General features: G+C 32.0%; 1 protein-coding gene across 3 annotated transcripts; it reads left to right on the forward strand.

Annotated features, from left to right (window-relative positions):
- The first annotated feature begins 5,307 nt into the window (after positions 1-5,307).
- On the forward strand, positions 5,308-16,454 carry LOC108474718 (peptidyl-prolyl cis-trans isomerase FKBP13, chloroplastic-like). 3 transcript variants are annotated; one of them, XM_053022847.1, is made up of 7 exons: positions 5,308-5,807; positions 6,900-6,992; positions 7,173-7,233; positions 7,342-7,410; positions 13,824-13,898; positions 15,282-15,367; positions 16,164-16,454. In XM_053022847.1, the coding sequence occupies exons 1-6, from the start codon at positions 5,436-5,438 to the stop codon at positions 15,335-15,337; spliced, it is 726 nt and encodes a 241-aa protein (XP_052878807.1). In that variant the 5' UTR covers positions 5,308-5,435; the 3' UTR covers positions 15,338-15,367; positions 16,164-16,454. The 3 variants fall into 3 exon arrangements, with proteins under 3 accessions (XP_052878807.1, XP_052878808.1, XP_017632208.1); XM_053022848.1 differs by lacking the exon at positions 6,900-6,992; XM_017776719.2 differs by lacking the exons at positions 13,824-13,898; positions 15,282-15,367; positions 16,164-16,454 and adding an exon at positions 8,445-8,635.
- Positions 16,455-17,813: the final 1,359 nt, after the last annotated feature.

Consider the following 17,813-nt stretch of genomic DNA (forward strand, 5'->3'; position numbering starts at 1 on the left):
TACAATTCATGCAACATTTAAGCATTTATACATTATTCTCATTGCATTATTTACGTGTGAACTTATCTTGATACAAAATTTGTAAAAACGAGTCTAGTTCACGTACATCTTGTCTTTTGCCCGGTCAAGGTTCGTTCATTATTTTTTTTATCTAAAATGATAAAAATTTCACTAGTTTAATCATCACATTAATTAAAACATTATATAGACCATATTTTGGTAAAATGATCATTTCGCCCCTAGGCTTTTGTAAAATTACGATTTTACCCTTAGGTTCATAAATTGATTTTCATCAAATTTTCCCACTAATTAAGCCTAGATGAATTTTTTTTATACTAGAAACAACCCACAATTCCAATTATTTCACACATTTACAGCCTATTTTATAAACTTTACAAAATGGTCCCTTTAGGTGTTTTCATGAAAACTACTTCACAAAAATTGTTCATTTAACCACTATAACTCATTTTCTTCCATAATATTTCAGCAAAATTCTCAAAAGCTTTCATGAAAACCCTAGACTTTCAATATTTTTTGCAAAATAGTCCCCTTAATAGCTAAATTAAGCTTTAGGGGCTCCAAAAACATAAAAATTATCAAGTAAGGTTATCTAAATCACTTACTTTCAAATATGGAGAGTGGCTGCAATTTCAAGCTTCCAAAAACCCTCAATTTGCTGGTATTTTCGGTGGGAAAGGAAATGAGAAGAAGATGATATCTTTTTCTCTTTCTTTTATTTTTATTTTAATCAATTAAGTCTCCAAACACACCTAATATTGACCTTTGACCTCTCTTGTCCCCCCTATGGCCGGCCACTCTCCTAAGAAGAGTCTATTTGCCCTTTAAAGACCCCCAATTATGGTTCTCTAGCTATTTGGTCTATCTACTAAGTAAAATAGAACTTTTACCCTTTATACGATTTAGTCCTTTTTCACAATTAAGCTTACAATCGTTAAAATTTGTTTATCAAAATTTTCATGCACTCATAAAATCATACTTTAACACATAAAATAATATTAAAACAATAAAAATAATTTCTCGGCCTTGGATTTTTGGTCCTAAAACTACTGTTCTGATTAGTTCCAAAATCGGGCTATTACATTATAACACCCCTAACCCGTATCCTCTGCTAGAACAGGGTTTCGAAGCATTACTACCATTTGCAGATCACTTAAAAAAATTTAAATACTTACCGATTCAATGCATCATATAAATAAATATATTACCATTCAATCAACAGTTTAGCACATGTATAAGCATCAAACAGCAACATTGTTAGTATACTTGCACATATATCATATAAATTCAACATTGATATATCTATTTTCTCGACATATCGCACTTGAGTTTAATAATAGTCTCAACTTACATAATTTCCTTGTATCAACATATCAAAGATAATCATATATGTACATGTCATGAAACATATCATGCTCTTACTGTTTCTTCATAAGCATATATCATTCATTTCATTATATCAATATTTCATGCTCCATCATTTCCATATATTTTATGTATATTTATTAGGTAATAGCTTATATCAAACTTAACATAAATTATATTTCATGTACTTATACTTATTTCGTTTATCTATCTTCATAATTATTTCATACAACTATTTTGTACATATATTTCTATATGACCAGTTCTTGTAAACATTTCACACAACCATTTCATATAACCATTCGTCATCTGATACATATTACCTGAATATCAATTGTTCAACAGATGTCATAGCATCTCCCATCCACGGTCTTATTTATCTTTGACATGATGCCATAGTGTCTTTCAACTATGATCTTACTTATTTTCTATCATGTTGCCATGGTATCTTTCAACCATGGTCTTGTTCATTTCATATCACGTTGCCATGGTATCTTTCAACCATGGTCTTACACATTTCATATCAGGTTGCCATGGTATCTTTCAACCATGGTCTTACACATTTCATATCAGGTTGCCATGGTATCTTTCAACCATGGTCTTACACATTTCATATCGAGAGCCACACTCCCGCGAACCTCATCCTTACAATGGGATTACGGTCCAAAGCTAAATCCATCGCAATATAAACTCATAGAGTATTGTCGGGATTACCGGTCGAGCTAAATCCCGCAGCGACAATTACTCTAATGAGCTTGGATCGAATTACGGTCCAGCTAAATTGAACCTAATTGAATTACCCGTCAGGGATAAATCCATTTTGCACGTATTCTTCGGGAGGGCTATATCAGAATAGGATCATCCGTCTGGGTTAGATCCTTTTTACCATCAATTCCTTTCCAGAGATCCATCGAATTTTCCTTTCATTCAATTGGGATTTATTTTCAATTTATATCGAGTATTATCAATATTTCATCAAATATCATGAATTGAACATTCAAATCATATTTTCATCACATAACCACATATTTCAAGTATTTAAAATACAATTCAAGTTACACGAACTTACCTCATTGCTTGTTTGTGTTTATAATTTCATTAATTCGATATCTTTTCTTTTCCACGATCAAGTCTCATATTTGAGTCGTCCGGATCTTTATAAATAAATTTTATCATCATTTTCATTCATTTCATATTCTAATACATTTAATTAATGCTCTAGGCAAAATTACCATTTTGCCCCTAAACTTTTAATTAATAACGATTTCATCCTTAGGGTCAGGAAAATAAAATTCTTGCAATTCAATCCTTATTTCCAGCTATTATTCTCATATATATTGATAACAGTCCATGAATTCTATAAAATATCAGAATTTTCCATAATTTCAATACTTTTCAATTTAATCCCTAAAACATGTTTTCCCCCGATCTTGAACTAAATTAATAATTTCATTCAATTTTGTAATTTAAATAATAAAATAATCCATTTCATGCAATTTGGTCATTTCTGACATTTTTACAAAATTGCCCATAAAGTTTTACTTTTATTCAATTTAGTCCCTGAGCCTAAAATATGCAAATTAGCCATGCTAGATGAATATTCATACATATATTTTTCTTCCTCCTCCTCTCCATTTCACATCCTTAATGTATATAACACACTTGTAAGTAACATTATCTATAATTTTTATTATTTACTTTTATGAATATTCAAGCTATCCATCTGTGTCATAGTCACTAAATTATTTATATCTGGAGCTATAGAACTCAAAATTAAGATCCATAAATTTTCCCAGAAAATAGACTCCTATTTATTCTTACCATAAAAATTTCATAATTTTTGGTTAGGTCAAATTAATATATTTTATTCATTGAATTCTCACCTGTTCTGCTGTCTGACAGTTCCGACCCTTCTTCACTAAAAATTAATTATGTCCTCGTACAGGACTCGAATGATGTTCCTGTTTGTTTCTCTTGAAAATAGACTCATTCAGGATTCTAAAAATATAAAATTAAACCCCTAATTATTTGTGTCCAATTTTTTATGATTTTACAAAGTTAGAACAGGGGAACCCAAAATCATTCTGACCTTGTCTCACAAAATTCATCATATCCCATGATTTACAATTCCATTGCTTACATCATTTATTCTATAAGAAACTAGACTTAATAACCTTTAATTTAATATTTTATTAATTCTATAATTATATTTCTAAAATTTTTGATGATTTTTCAAATTTAGACTACTGCTGCTGTCCAAAACTGTTTTAGTACAAGATATTAATTAACATGTTATAACACCCTTATTTTCTTTTTCTACACCATTTCTCATCACTTTCTCTTATTTTCTCTTCACTAACATATCAAGAACATAGAATCTTATGTAAGAAAACTCTTCTATAACATTATTTCCATGCTTTGTCAATAATAACAAACTTAAAAACATATTGAAATATTGATATACTTACCTTGTTTTATTGATGCTAATCTTTAACTTGATTTTCTCTCTCCTCCAGCTTCTATTTCTTGAATCCAACTTGATATTCTAACTCTCCATGGTCTCCTTAACATTTTTCTCTCTTAGTAGCTATGGAAATTCTTTTAATTTCTAGGTGAAAATGATAAATTTTTGGTGGAAGGACCAAATTGTAAAAAAAAAAATTTCTTTCTTTTTCTTCTCTTCTAACGTTGGTTGCATGCATGGAAAGATGATGAAAATTCTTCATCTTTCCTTCCTTTTATACTAAATAATTAATAATAAAATAATAATGAAATAATAATAAAATAATAAAATATCTCATTAAAATAATATATATCTAATTAAATAATCTTAAAATATCATCAACATCATCATTACTTTTTAGATTTTCTCTCTTCCAATTGACCATTTTTTCCTTTATTATCTTTTAAAATTCCATCCTTGAGTCATCTTTTAATTTGGTAAAATTGCAATTTAGTCCCTCATAGTTCTTCACCTATTCAATTTAGTCCTAATTCATCCATTTTCCTTAGTTTCTAGATCATTATACTCTTAAAATATTTACACTATTGGTCCTTTAAATTTTTTATATTTACACTTTAACCCCTCAAATTTTGAGTATTTACTCTTGTGCAACAAAACTTTTCTCACTTTTACAATTTAGTCCTTTCTTGAATTAATATATCATAATATACTTCTTAATATTGACATAACTCAAAATTTCCCTTTTTGTCACTTTATTTCCTTATTTTACTATATCAAGGATAATACCTTACTGTAAAAATTTTCAAGGTATTACATACATTACAAGCTTAGATTTTGTTTCTTGAAAATTCGAGCAACAACAATCGGTCTAATAGTGAAATCTGAATCTTGCATTGAAATGTATTTTATTAGGGCTTTTAAAGCTTTGAGAAAAAAAAATTGCAAAGCAATTTTTTAATAAAACAACATGAAGTTGTTGATGTGATTAAAGGTGTTCATTAATGGGTGGAAAATAAATTATGAAATTTAGTTAGAAAATTTTAAGATTTTTTATATAATAAAATTTGCAAGAAATATTAATTTAATTTTTTTTATTTTTAAGAATATTTTAGATTTATACACATTTATATATTTTTTATTTTTTAAAATTATTATTTTTATATATTTTCTAATAATTTTAGTTTAAGATTTTTTAAAATTTTTTACAATTATTGTTAGGAAAATTTTAAAAATATCGAAATGATTTTTAATTATAGCTCCAAATTAGCTATTAACCTTTTGACTTAAGGTACAACCTTACTTTTTTAATGGAAGCTAACAACGGAGTGACAAATATGTAACAATTTGATAATGTTATTGGTTATTATCTAACTATTGAAAATTTAATAACCAAAATATAATTTTAAACATAATTTAGGGATAGTTGGCGTAGTTTACCAAAAAAAATTATCAAATTATTTATATAAATATATTTATCCCATGGTGAGAGCATGTAGACAAGTGGAAATTCCCCTTCTTTAATCTCTTTCAACTACGTTGGTGGAAGCTTATCCCCTATTTTCCCGAGAAAAAATTGTGGTCAGTGAAAATGAAGTCGCTGCCATTGTCAGCAGGAACTTACATCCCCAAAATCCTCAACCCTAAAATCCTAAACAAGAATGTGGAAAACCCAGTGATTAGATGGTCAAAAACGAAGCCGAAAATGGGTTCAATAGCAATTGTTGAGCAACAAAATGATAAAGCCATAGTGTTGTTGAAGAGGAGAGAAGCGGTTGGTCTTGGTTTATATGTTGGGATTGCTGATGTTTTGTTGCAGTTGCTGCCACAACCTTGTCCCAGTGGTGCAGCTGTTGAGGTAGCCCCAGCGGCTTGTGAATTGACTGTTAGTCCTTCAGGCTTGGCCTTCTGTGATAAAGTTGTAGGGAAAGGCCCTGAGGCTGTTAAAGGGCAGCTGATAAAGGTTAGCATAAAAATCCAAGTTTTATGTGTTATATTCCTTCTAATTCAAGTATTATGTGCAATACACAAGTACTTGGTGTACTCAATTTTATGTATATATATATATATATATGAAAATTGTTAAGTCTCATTTTTCCTATAATCTTATATTCTTGTTATGCTTAGGCCTTTCACTTATAAGTCGACTTTAAACTAGCTTAACGTGCTCTGGTGTATCTTCCAATCATGGATTCAAATGAAGCTTAAATTACATACTGGTTTTTATAGTTGCAAATTTTGTCACAAACAAACACAAGAATTACTTTTGGCCTCTTCCCTTGACCTGCCTCATTTGACTCAAGGGCCTTAACACAGTGAGAGATAAATTGCTTAGCCTGCAAAATAGTAGACACATGGTTAGAACTTTGGCCATGAAAAGTATTCTGATTTCTAGCAAGCCAAATTCACCACCACGTCAGTGCAATGCGCCGCACAATTCTGGTCTCTTCTAAGTGTCTAGAGCTTGTAGTATTAATCCAATTAATCAACCAATCGTGGAAACTATCGGCCACAACGTCACTGGTCCGTAGTCCTGAATCCATCCCGAACTAGACTACCCTAGCAAATTTGCACTGAAGAAACACAGGGGCCAGAGTTTCCTCGTGCTTGTAACAGAAAGATCAAAATGCCTCAGATGTATGGGTCCTCTTAATTTTAGCTTTACAAGGAGAGAATTATTAAGAATTTCCGTAGGAACATAATAACTTTCATAGGAAGTTTTAAATTCCATAGAATATGCAATATGCTCATATAAGCAATCCTTTCAGCACCATTTCTCCTATTTGATGGTACGTAAAAGATGATAATTATAGGGAAATGATTTAACAACATGAAGTGCATAGGTTGGAGCCATATTACTCTGACATTTCATATTTTCTAATAGTGAATGAGTATGAAAGTATGATTGTTCAAATATATTAAAAAGAATTAAAAAGGATGGAATAGAGTCGTATTGAATATAATTTTATCTAATCTATAGTTTTCTTGAGTCTGAAAACATAAGTTCAAAGTAAAATCTTATCGAATTTAATCTGCAAAAAAAAAAAAAAAAAAGGCACATTATGTAGGGAGATTGGAGAATGGGAAAGTGTTTGATAGCAGCTATAATCGTGGAAAGCCTCTTACATTTCGTGTTGGCGTTGGTGAGGTACTTCCATTCTTCTCTTCTTTCACTTGTTTTCCCTAAAAAAAATTGAAAAATTTTCAACTTTTGCAGGTCATTCGACAACAGTAGCCATGTTAAGCTTTTATTTATGGTTCCAATTTTATAGAATCGACAAAAAAGAAAAAACATCAATATTAAGGTATTTCATGGGATTTGCCACAGGTGATTAAAGGCTGGGACCAAGGTATTTTAGGTGGTGATGGAGTTCCTCCTATGCTTGCTGGTATGAGATATAAAGCTTAATCTTATTCTTAATTCACTATAATAAATTAATACTAATAGTAGCAATCATTTAGATGAAATATTTTCATTATTTTTCAACATAATTTAGGTGGGAAACGAACATTAAGGCTTCCACCAGAGCTCGGATATGGTATGAGAGGTGCAGGCTGTAAAGGAGGTAAGCAACTAAAGCAGTTTTCTACACTTTTTTATTTATATACACAAGAATCTGCATTCTGAGGATAGAAGAAGGGTGATAGACTAGAATTAAATTCTTTGATTTGCCGCATGCCACCTCATAACTCTATTAGTCAACTAAGTTAAAGTCTGCCTTCACTTCTATTTTTGCTTGTTGAACTATATAGGTGAAGAAGTAAAAATTTACCTTTGTTCTCTTACAAGAGTACCCTTTTATCATCAACTTTGCTTGGTAGAGTGGAAAGAAAATTGGAACAATGGGAAATTGAAGGGGTAGAAAACTAGAAGGAAAACATAATTTTTCTTCCCATAGAAGGCAATTTTCTTTCTATCCATTGCTTGGTGAGTTGTAAAATGAAAGGAAAGAGAATAAAATATTTGAAAAATACATAATTTTGAACTAACATATACATCTCTTATTTTCTCTCCTTTCATCTTTGAATTTAGAAAGATTAGTTTTTATGTATTAGGACGAAAAACGATAATCTCTCCTATTTTCTTTTCTCTCACTTTTCTTCCCAACCAAGCATGTTCAAAATTTATTTTCTTTCTACTTTTTCACTCCCTCTTCCCATTCCTCCACATTTCCACTTTACCAAGCACCTATGATAGGTCGAAAGTGGATTAGAGGCAAACAGAACTTGGAAGTGGACTACATACAAATTTAGTAATTGAAATTTCTTGTTTTCTTTAACCTAGACCCCAACAAAAGTTTTTAGAAAAAATGTTTTTTTTTTTTTCATTTGCACTGATGAACTACGGACTGAACTGATTGATTTAGGCCTATTCAGTTTGGTGCTAAAATACATGTTTTTGTTAATTTATTTAACATTAATAAGTTTTTTAATATTTAAAATTATTTTAATTCAAACCAGCTGATTCAACTAATTGATTGAAACCGGAAGTTTATTGGTTTGACCTTGGATTCAATTTGTTCAACCTTGCTTTTTTTGTGGCAAAACCAATGTTGCAAGGAACAATGGGATAAGGAACTTTGCATTGCACGTGTTGCAGGTTCATGCATTATACCCCCCGATTCAGTTCTCCTGTTTGACGTGGAATTCATTGGCAAAGCATGAAAAAATAATTATTATGTGAAGAATGAGAAGTTCACCGGAAACTACACTTCAATCACTTGTTTTATGTTTTTGTTTCAAACTTTCATATATAAACTTCACTTTAATTTTGATAATTATATACATAAATTTTTATCTGAAAAAAATGAAAATTTAGAATAATACCATTAATAATGGTATTTGTTGTTTGTAAAATTTAAATCAAGTCAAAATTTCTTTTACTAAATTTCATAAGTGATTTTGGAATTTATTTATTTTAGTTATGGATGAAATGAAATGATTGTTGTGACACAAAACCTTCTCTTAATTTATAAACAAAAATTTGAGGAAAAGATAACTATTATTGGGGTTTCTAAAATATCATCCCTTCTTTACCCATTCATCGTGACAGTCGATTTTGTATTATTGGGGCCAATAGTGTTTCTAAAATATCATCCCTTGTTTTCGGCATCAATTCAAACTGAATTGAAAAATTAAGATTTAAGGCCCTCCAACATTTTCCAAAAAGTAACTATTATTTTTTCATTTAATTGGATATTTTAACTACCAAAATCTGTTAACTTTAAGTTAAAAGAAGTCCTTTTTTTCCTTTTTTTTCAGTTAATGTCATCATGTGTTATGATGTGGTTGTGACATGAGATGGGAAAATAATAAAAATATAAAAATTAAATAAAAATTATGAAAAATAGAAAATTTTATTAAAAATAGAAAGATATTTTAAAATCATAAAAATAATAGAAAATTATTTTATATAGAAAAAAATTATAAAGATATATGAAAAATTCATAAAATGTGTTCTTTATAAATGTAATTTACTACCTTTTATAAATTTTAGAGTTATAATCCTTGCCAGTGTCACGCCATGGTTGTGGCACGTGGAGGAAAATGATAAAAAATTAAAATGAATAAAAATATAAAAATTTGAAAAGTATAGAAAATTTATTAAAATTTTAGAAAAAATATAAAAATATAAAAATTATTAAAATTATAGAAAATTATAGAAAAATATTTATATATAAAAATTATTATAGAATAGAAAAAAATTTGAACATTTTTAAAAAAATCATAAAAGTTGTAAGAAAAAAATTATAATTTAATAACCTCAAACATAAAAAACAGTGTCATCGTCTAAATGACCTGTGATTAGTCCGCCCACCACAACCACTTTTTTAAGCCTTCATTCAACGATAGGACATGCTTGATAGACTTCGGTCTAGGTTCTTTGAAAACGTTTGTGAGAAAAAGTTGGAAACAAACATCATGAGACCTAGACTAAAACCTATCAAGTCTGCCCTGTTATTTTAACGACTTAAAACATGGTCAAGATGGGGGAGTAATCACATGCCATTTAGACGATGCTATTGCCTTTTTAATGCTTGTGATTATTAAATTATAAATTTATATATCTTATAGTTTGATGATTTTTAATGAAAATTTTAATTTTAAATATTTTCTATTTTATAATTTTTAATATTTTTAACATTTTTTTCTAAATTTTTAATTAAATTTAATTAAATTTATATTTTCAATATTTTTATATATTTTTTTCTATATTTTTAACGTTTTATTTATTTTAATATTTTATCTTTTTCCATGTGTCACAACCAAATTGTGACATGTGGCAAAGATTATGTAATGTCCCCAACTCGGCCTAGACGTTAGACATGAATTCAAAGATTACATTTGTCACCGAAGTGACCCAGAGAGCTATCGAACTTTTGAAAATAGTGATTTGTTTTAATTTAGTAGAAAACTTAGTATACATCATTTTACTTACCCTTGAAATCTTAAATTTAATTTAGTAGCTGAAAAACGAAATCTATTGGTTTTTAAAGAAAGCCGAGGGTTCATGCATATTAATTAATAATCATAGCATAATATCTTAAAATTTTAAATATAATGTCATGCAAGATAAAACAAACCTAAATCCTAAGTCTCATGCCACGGTTCAAAAATAAGTAATACAATCTTTTAAAAGAAATAATGAATATTAAGAAAACGAAATTAAGCCAAGTCCCTTTGGGTGCCATGCCCACATCTTAACCTAATGTGTTATCTGAAAATATGGAAAATAAAAGGGAGTGAGCTATGAAGCTCAGTGTGAGTTCCATCACAAATAAACCAGTGTAACCGATTAATATACAAAATCACAACACATAACATAACTCACAATAATAACATATTCAGTATAACGGAATAACAGATCGGTTTAATTATGTATTAATTTGTTCACATATATCAAATCATATCGAATATTTTAGAGTTTCAAGCACATGCTTTACAAGTGCAAACAAATTCGGTTTAACAGATAAAATCCTACCCCACCGCTACACACCACAAGAGTTCCCCAGAACTCGCTTCTCCCTACACACTAGGTTTGTGGTTAAAACCACAAAGTTGCAGGTTAATATGTTGCTAAATAGTTGGGAATACACAACATAATTGCATATAAAAGCTGCCAGATAATAGGTGGGCGAACCACCAGTTTTGCTGGTTAATATGCTGCTAGATGGTTATGAATACACAACATAATTGCAGATAATAGCTACTGGATAATATGTGGATGAATCTCCAGAATTGAAGATTAATAATCTGTCAGATCTTCCTCCTTTCAAAATATCTCATCCCATGTAATGAAATATGATATGCTTAATACAGATCAAAAGTGTTGGTAATTATTGTACTAACACATGACAAATCAACTGCAAATTCATGTTTTACTTATTTATCTGCCATAATTTATATCGAAAATTAGGCTTTCCTGGTATACTTCAGGAACTTATTCTTGAGCAAAGTAGTGTCTTTTGCATAGTTTTTCGTAATTTTTAGATTTTAAGTTAATAAGTGAAAATGTCTCTTTTTTACTCATTTTGTTACCTAATTTGGCCATTAGTGTCATTAGGGGGCCTAAAGTGTGATTGAATGGTATAGGAACGTGATGGAGGTTGAAAACCATTGAGAACAACACTAAAGGAAAGGGTATCGTGATATCTACACCTTGGGATCACGATACCTCCAACAATATGAAAGATTAGAGACCACCCTTTAGTGGTATCGCGATATCCACCATTCAAAGAAGACTCTAAGACTTGAAACTTGTGACAGCCTAAAATTGACCCTAGTCGGGAAGTGGTTTCGGGACCGCTAAATCGAGTCACCGAAATGTTTGAACGTAATATTTATTGTCTAGAATATGTATTTATGAATGTGTGAAAATTTCAAGCTTCGATTTAGTCGATTGCATGTGAATTCAGTTATTAGGACTTGTGTGACACTTTTGAAATGTGATAGGCTAATCTATAAGGACCTAATAGTGCATGTAATCAAAAGGAGGACTTGCATGTCAAATTTCCCCCTAATAGCTAGTGGCCGCCATGACAAGGATTATGGGCAAAACATGTCATGAAACATGTTGTGACAATGGTGTATGTAAGAAAAAATAAAATAATGAGCATGGGAATTGAATAATGAAAGGAAGAAAAAAAAAAAGAATGTGTGTGTTACCCCCATTGCCGTGAGTTGAAGAAAAGAGAGAAAAAAATTATTGTTCATCCTTTTTTTTCATTTCTTTGAGCTGAAAATTCTAAGGAAGAAGGAAGGGGTTTTTGCTTCATGCTTGGTTTGGAAGAGGATTAGGAGGAGGTTTGGCCATACTTGTATCAAGATTAAGGTATGTTTGATGTTGTGCCATGAGATTCATGCATGTTTTTGGTTGCTAACTTGATGTTCTTATTAGCCCATGGTTCAAATCCTTGCTATGTCATGGGGTGGTATTCGGCCAAGGTGGGTTTTGTGTTAATGCCATTGCATGTTAAATATGAAGCTTGCTAATGATACATGTGATGGTGGATTGATGGCTCTTGGACTTTCTTTTTAGCATTTTTGAGTGAGACATTAAGTTCTTTGTTTAACCATGACCAAAATTGAAATGGTATGGTGTTGTGATGTATTCGGCCATGGTACATCCATAAGTATAATTTATGCTTATTGCATGGTAGGTAAGATTTGTGTTTTGGATTTATGTTCATGTTTAGTTATAATCAACTTTGAGATTCGGCTCTAGCATATATATATATATATATATATATATATGTTTGCACATAATGTATTGGTATGACATATATACTATCTCAAGGTATATATTTTCATATGATGATGTTTGGTTATGAAGTAAATGATTGATGCGTATTGAGTTACAATATGGAATCGTTAGTTAGTAAAATGTATGCCGTTTATATGTGGTATTAAGTGTATAATTGGCCTCAACATGGACATGCATATTCGCCACATGAGGGGATTGGTGTGCATGCATTCGGTTAGAGGCAAGCATATTGATGCCTATTCTTGGCTTGGAAAATTGACTAAGGAGAGTACTAACTAATGTGTTGAGTTTGATTCATGATTTCGTACATATGTGACTTTAATGTCTAATGAAAATATGTGGGCTAAGTACCTTGAATTCCTCTTTCGATGCTTAAATGATTAAATCAATTTATTTGTTAAATTAAGCTCAAGAGCAAAGGGGAGCTAAATCCGATAAAGGGAAGGAAAAAGTGGTCGAATAGCCATCGGAATCATTCGACAACATCCGAGGTAAGTTTTCGAGTAATGGAACTTAGATTATGATTTGATTAGATCATGTGTTAAGCAAATTGAAATCATGCTCTTTGTGTGTGGCTATTGAGCCAAAATTGTAAATATGATAAGTAACTTGTGTTGGAGCTTTGGTAATGAGAATGTAATAAGAATGTGTTATGATTTGTTGATATATGTGCTTGGTTATTCGAATGGTATCCGGGCTAAGTCCCGAAGGCTTTTGTGCTAAGTGACTAAATCCGGGTCAATTCTCGAAGGCATTTGTGCGAGTTACCAAAACCGGGTTAAGTCTCGAAGGCATTTGTACGAGCTATTATAACCAGGCTATGTCCCGAAGGCTTTTGAGCGAGTCGCTATATCCGGATAAAATCCGAAGGTACGTGATTCGTGAATGAGCAATATTGCTGTAAAAATTTCGATTAATACGCTTGCAAAATTCAAGTAATGAGGTATGTTTCAGTATGTGCTTTGAATTAGTTGAGCCCTTACAAATAAGTATTTGCTCGGTTGATAAACGAGCTACCGCCTTTGGCTAAGTTGATCTTTTGTGTATGAACATAAGGGTTGGTAATGTGAAGTAAGTATGATATTGAGAATGTGTGCATATGAAATTATCCGTTTAGCTATATGAATGCTATGCTTTTGTTGTCTTTGGAATCCCTTGCTCAAAACTTACTAAGCATAAATTGCTTACTCCGTTTCTTTGTTCTCTATTTTATAGATTTTGGCTCGTCAGCTATCGGACTCGGGATTTTTGGAAGTCGAAGTCTCCCACACTATCAAAGCCCCCTTTTTGGTACAAATTTTGGTTGAGCTTTGAAATGGCATGTATAGGACTACTCTTTCGTTTGTTGGTCATAGACTCCTTTGATTTTGTATAAATTTGGATAGCCATGCGAAAATGGCTTATATACACTTTGGCATGGTATCATAATCATTTTGTATGTTGTTCATTAAGAGGTATTGTGACATCCCTAAATCGACCCTAGTCGGAAAGTGGTTTCGAGACCACCAAACCGAGTCATAATAATAATTAACCATCATAATTGATGCTCATTATATGTATACATGCATGTGTGAAAATTTCGTGTTTGGATTTTGTTAATAGTAAGTGAATTTTTATCAAATAGGACTTATGTGAGAAAATTTAGAAATGTGCTAGGCAATTGTAAGGTGGCCTATTAATACATGTGGGAAAATAGTTGTCCCTGCATGTCAAATAACCCACTTCCTAAGGTGAGTGGTAGGCCATGACAAGAATATGGGCAAGGGAACATGTTTCCAACATGTTTAGTTAGTGGATTATGTAGAAAAAATAAAGAAATGAAAAAAAATGAGCATGGATGCCCCCCTTTGTTGCCGTGAGTAGAGGAAAAAGAAAGGAAAAAAATTGTTCATCCATTCTCAAAATCTTGGCTGAAAATACTAAGGGAAAAAGGAAGGATTTTTGCTTCATGCTTGGTTTAGAAGAGAACTAGAAGGAGATTTGGTCATACTTGTGTCAAGATTAAGGTATGTTTGAGGTTGTGTCATGAGATTCATGCATGTTTTAGTTGCTAACTTGATGTTCATGTTAGCCCATGGTTCAAATCCTTGTTATGCCATGGAAATGGTATTTGGCCAAGGTTGATATTGTGTTAAAGCCATTGCATGCTAAATGTGAAGCTTGTTGATGATACATGTAATGATGGATTGACTACTCTTGAAATTTCTTTTAGCATTCTTGAGTAAGACATGGAGTTTTCTTTGTTTAACCATGACCAAAAATTGAAAGGGGATGGTGTGGGATGTATTCGCCATGGCATGCTCATAAGTGCGATTTATGCTTGTTGCATGATAGGTAAAATTTGTGTTTTGATATGTGTATATGTGTTTGTACATGATGTTACAAATGGATGTGAAAATATATGCTAGATTGGGAAAATTTGATTAAATGTTCATGAGATGAAATTAGGTGATTAAAAGATGTTAGTTGACATTGTACATATATATATTCGCCATTAAAGTGAGTATGTAGGTAATGTTGAATCAAGTTTTTGGTGCATATTCGGTTAGGTGTATAATCGACCAAATGGGCGATTAGTAAGAATGGTTGCCGAATATACAAGCATACATATGCATGTGTAGTTGAATTATGAATGTTTAGCAAGATGGTTAAACTAGTGATTTATTGATTAAGCTCAAGGAGTTAAAGAAGGAGAATCAAGCAAGGGAAAGACGAAGGTCATCGAGTAGCCGACTTGGAACTATTTTACCCAACACGAGGTAAGTCATTAAGCACGTATTTGATATTGCTTAAATGATTGTAAAATTTATGCAATTGTGTTTAATGGGATGATATATATATATAAATGAAAATGTATGTGTATGGAGTGATGACAATTGTTGAATGTAAAAGAAATAGTGAAATGTGTAGAAAGTTTGCTTTCGGCACTAAGTGTCTTGGCAATACGTGTGTGCGGTGATGAGATTGGCACTAAGTGTGCGTGTTGGAAATATATGGCACTAAGTGTGCATGCTGGAAATATATGGCACTAAGTGTGCGAGCTCGAAGGGCATGGCACTATGTGTGCGGGCTTAAATCGCATGGCACTAAGTGTGCGAAATCGAGTATTAAGCTTCGTGTGTGCGTACTCTATATATATATATAAATATCTCCAATCGAACAATTATATGGAGGTGTGTCTCCATCGAGTGAGTATGGACAGCGGATCGGGTAAGTACCTTGAGCTCATGACGAATAGGTAATACGTTCATGCTTGGGGTTGAATTTGGTAAGCCTTAAATCTATGTGATGATTGAAATTGTATGGTTGTGCTGGAAAATGAGTTAATGTGTAAAAATGCTTGATTATCTTGTTGTGTAGAATATGAAATGTGGATGTATGAATTGGTGCGAGATTGGACCGAAAGGTCCGAGGTATTATGGTATAGATTCGATATGGACGAGTACCTAGCCTCATTTGTTGTACATGTAGTAGTAACTTTATCGGTGGATTGACGAATGCTTATGACTTACTGAGTTGTAAACTCACTCGGTGTTTTCTTGTCACCCATTTTAGGTCTCTTGGACTCGTATTGTTGCGTGTTCGGAACCGTCGTTGAAGTCATCACACCGGCTGAAATCTTGTGGTATTGTTTTTGTTGTTGAAGAACATTTGGCATGTATAGGCTATTATATTTTGTCGAATTGTGGGTTGTAAACTTTAAGCCATGTGAAAATGGCCTATGTGGTCGTCGAGTGGGATGCTAGAACCTATAGCCACGAGTCTTAGAAACTCAAATTTTGTTAAGGTGGCCATAATTTGTGTCATGTATGATAGATGATTAAGGCCAAGGAAAAATTCATGAAATTGGCATAGTCTACTGCAGTAACTGTTGCGGACAGCAGCAGTGAGATGAGATTGAAAAATCACTAAAAATAGTAGAAGTAGAATTAAATAGTGAGTAAATTATGGAACTGATCCTTGATGAATCTATTTTATATGGACGAAACGAAACGACCATATGAGCAGTATACTGGGAGATATTAAAGTTCTCGTGAGACAGGGCCAGAACGATTTCTGGGTCCCCTGTTGCGACTTTGAAAATTTACCATAAATTATCCAGAAAGAATTAGGAGTCATGCCTTATATGTACAGATTCCATTTTGAGTCTAGTTTCATTAGAAACAAACGGCACCAGTATTAAAGCCCTGTACAGAAAGATATTCAAGTTGTAACGCACGGAGGTCAGAGCAGTCGATCCCTGTAACATGGGTGACTTTAACTAATAAACTGTACCAATTGGCCCAACCAAAATTCTAAAAATAAATCCATGGATGGGTATATGAGTCTAAATTCAGGAAAATTTACGAAACCAGTTTCGAGTTTTGGAACTCGAGATATGATTTTAAGGCGACAGTGACGCAGTTTTCCAGCCTGTCCAGAAATGCCAAATTGGTCGGTACTTTAAGAGGATTTGTCTCGTTAACCCCTCGTGTCCGACACCGGCGTCGGTCACGAGTTAGGGGTGTTACAGGTATGAAAATGTTTGGAAACGATTAGCCATTGGAATGGTTAATCATGATCATTCTTTGTGCCATGTATGCAAAAAGGGCTAATTGAATCATGGAAATTATGAAATAGGTAAAGTCTACCTCAAGGGCAGATGCTGACAGCAGCAGTGATGTGGATGTGAAAAATCACTAAAAATAGTAGGGATGGAATTAAATAGTAAATAAATTATGTAAATTAACCTTGATGAATCTACTTTCATATGGAAGAAACGAAACGGTCATATGAGTTATATGTTAAGAGATATTTAGGTTTTCGTGGAACAAGGCCAGAACGGTTTTTGGAATCCCTGTTCCGACTTTGGAAATTCATTGTAAATTAACCAGAGATAATTAGGAGTCATGTCATATATGTATAGATTCCTCTTTGAGTCTAGTTTCTATAGAAACAAACGACATCAGGATTGAAGCCCTGTACAGGGAGATATCCAAGTCGTAATGCGCGAAGGTCAGTGTAGTAGATCCCTGTAACAGGGGAGAATTTAACTAATAAACTGTACTAATTGGCCAGACCAAAAATTCTAGAAAAAATATGTAGATGGAAATATGAGTCTAGTTTCAAGGAAAAATTACGAAACTGATTTTTGAGCTTTGAAACTCAAGATATGATTTTTAAGGCGACAGTGACGCAGTAACCAACTTGTCTGGAAATTTCTAA

The sequence above is a fragment of the Gossypium arboreum genome, chromosome 12, assembly GCF_025698485.1.
Source record: "Gossypium arboreum isolate Shixiya-1 chromosome 12, ASM2569848v2, whole genome shotgun sequence".
In the NCBI taxonomy this organism is placed as follows: domain Eukaryota; kingdom Viridiplantae; phylum Streptophyta; class Magnoliopsida; order Malvales; family Malvaceae; genus Gossypium; species Gossypium arboreum.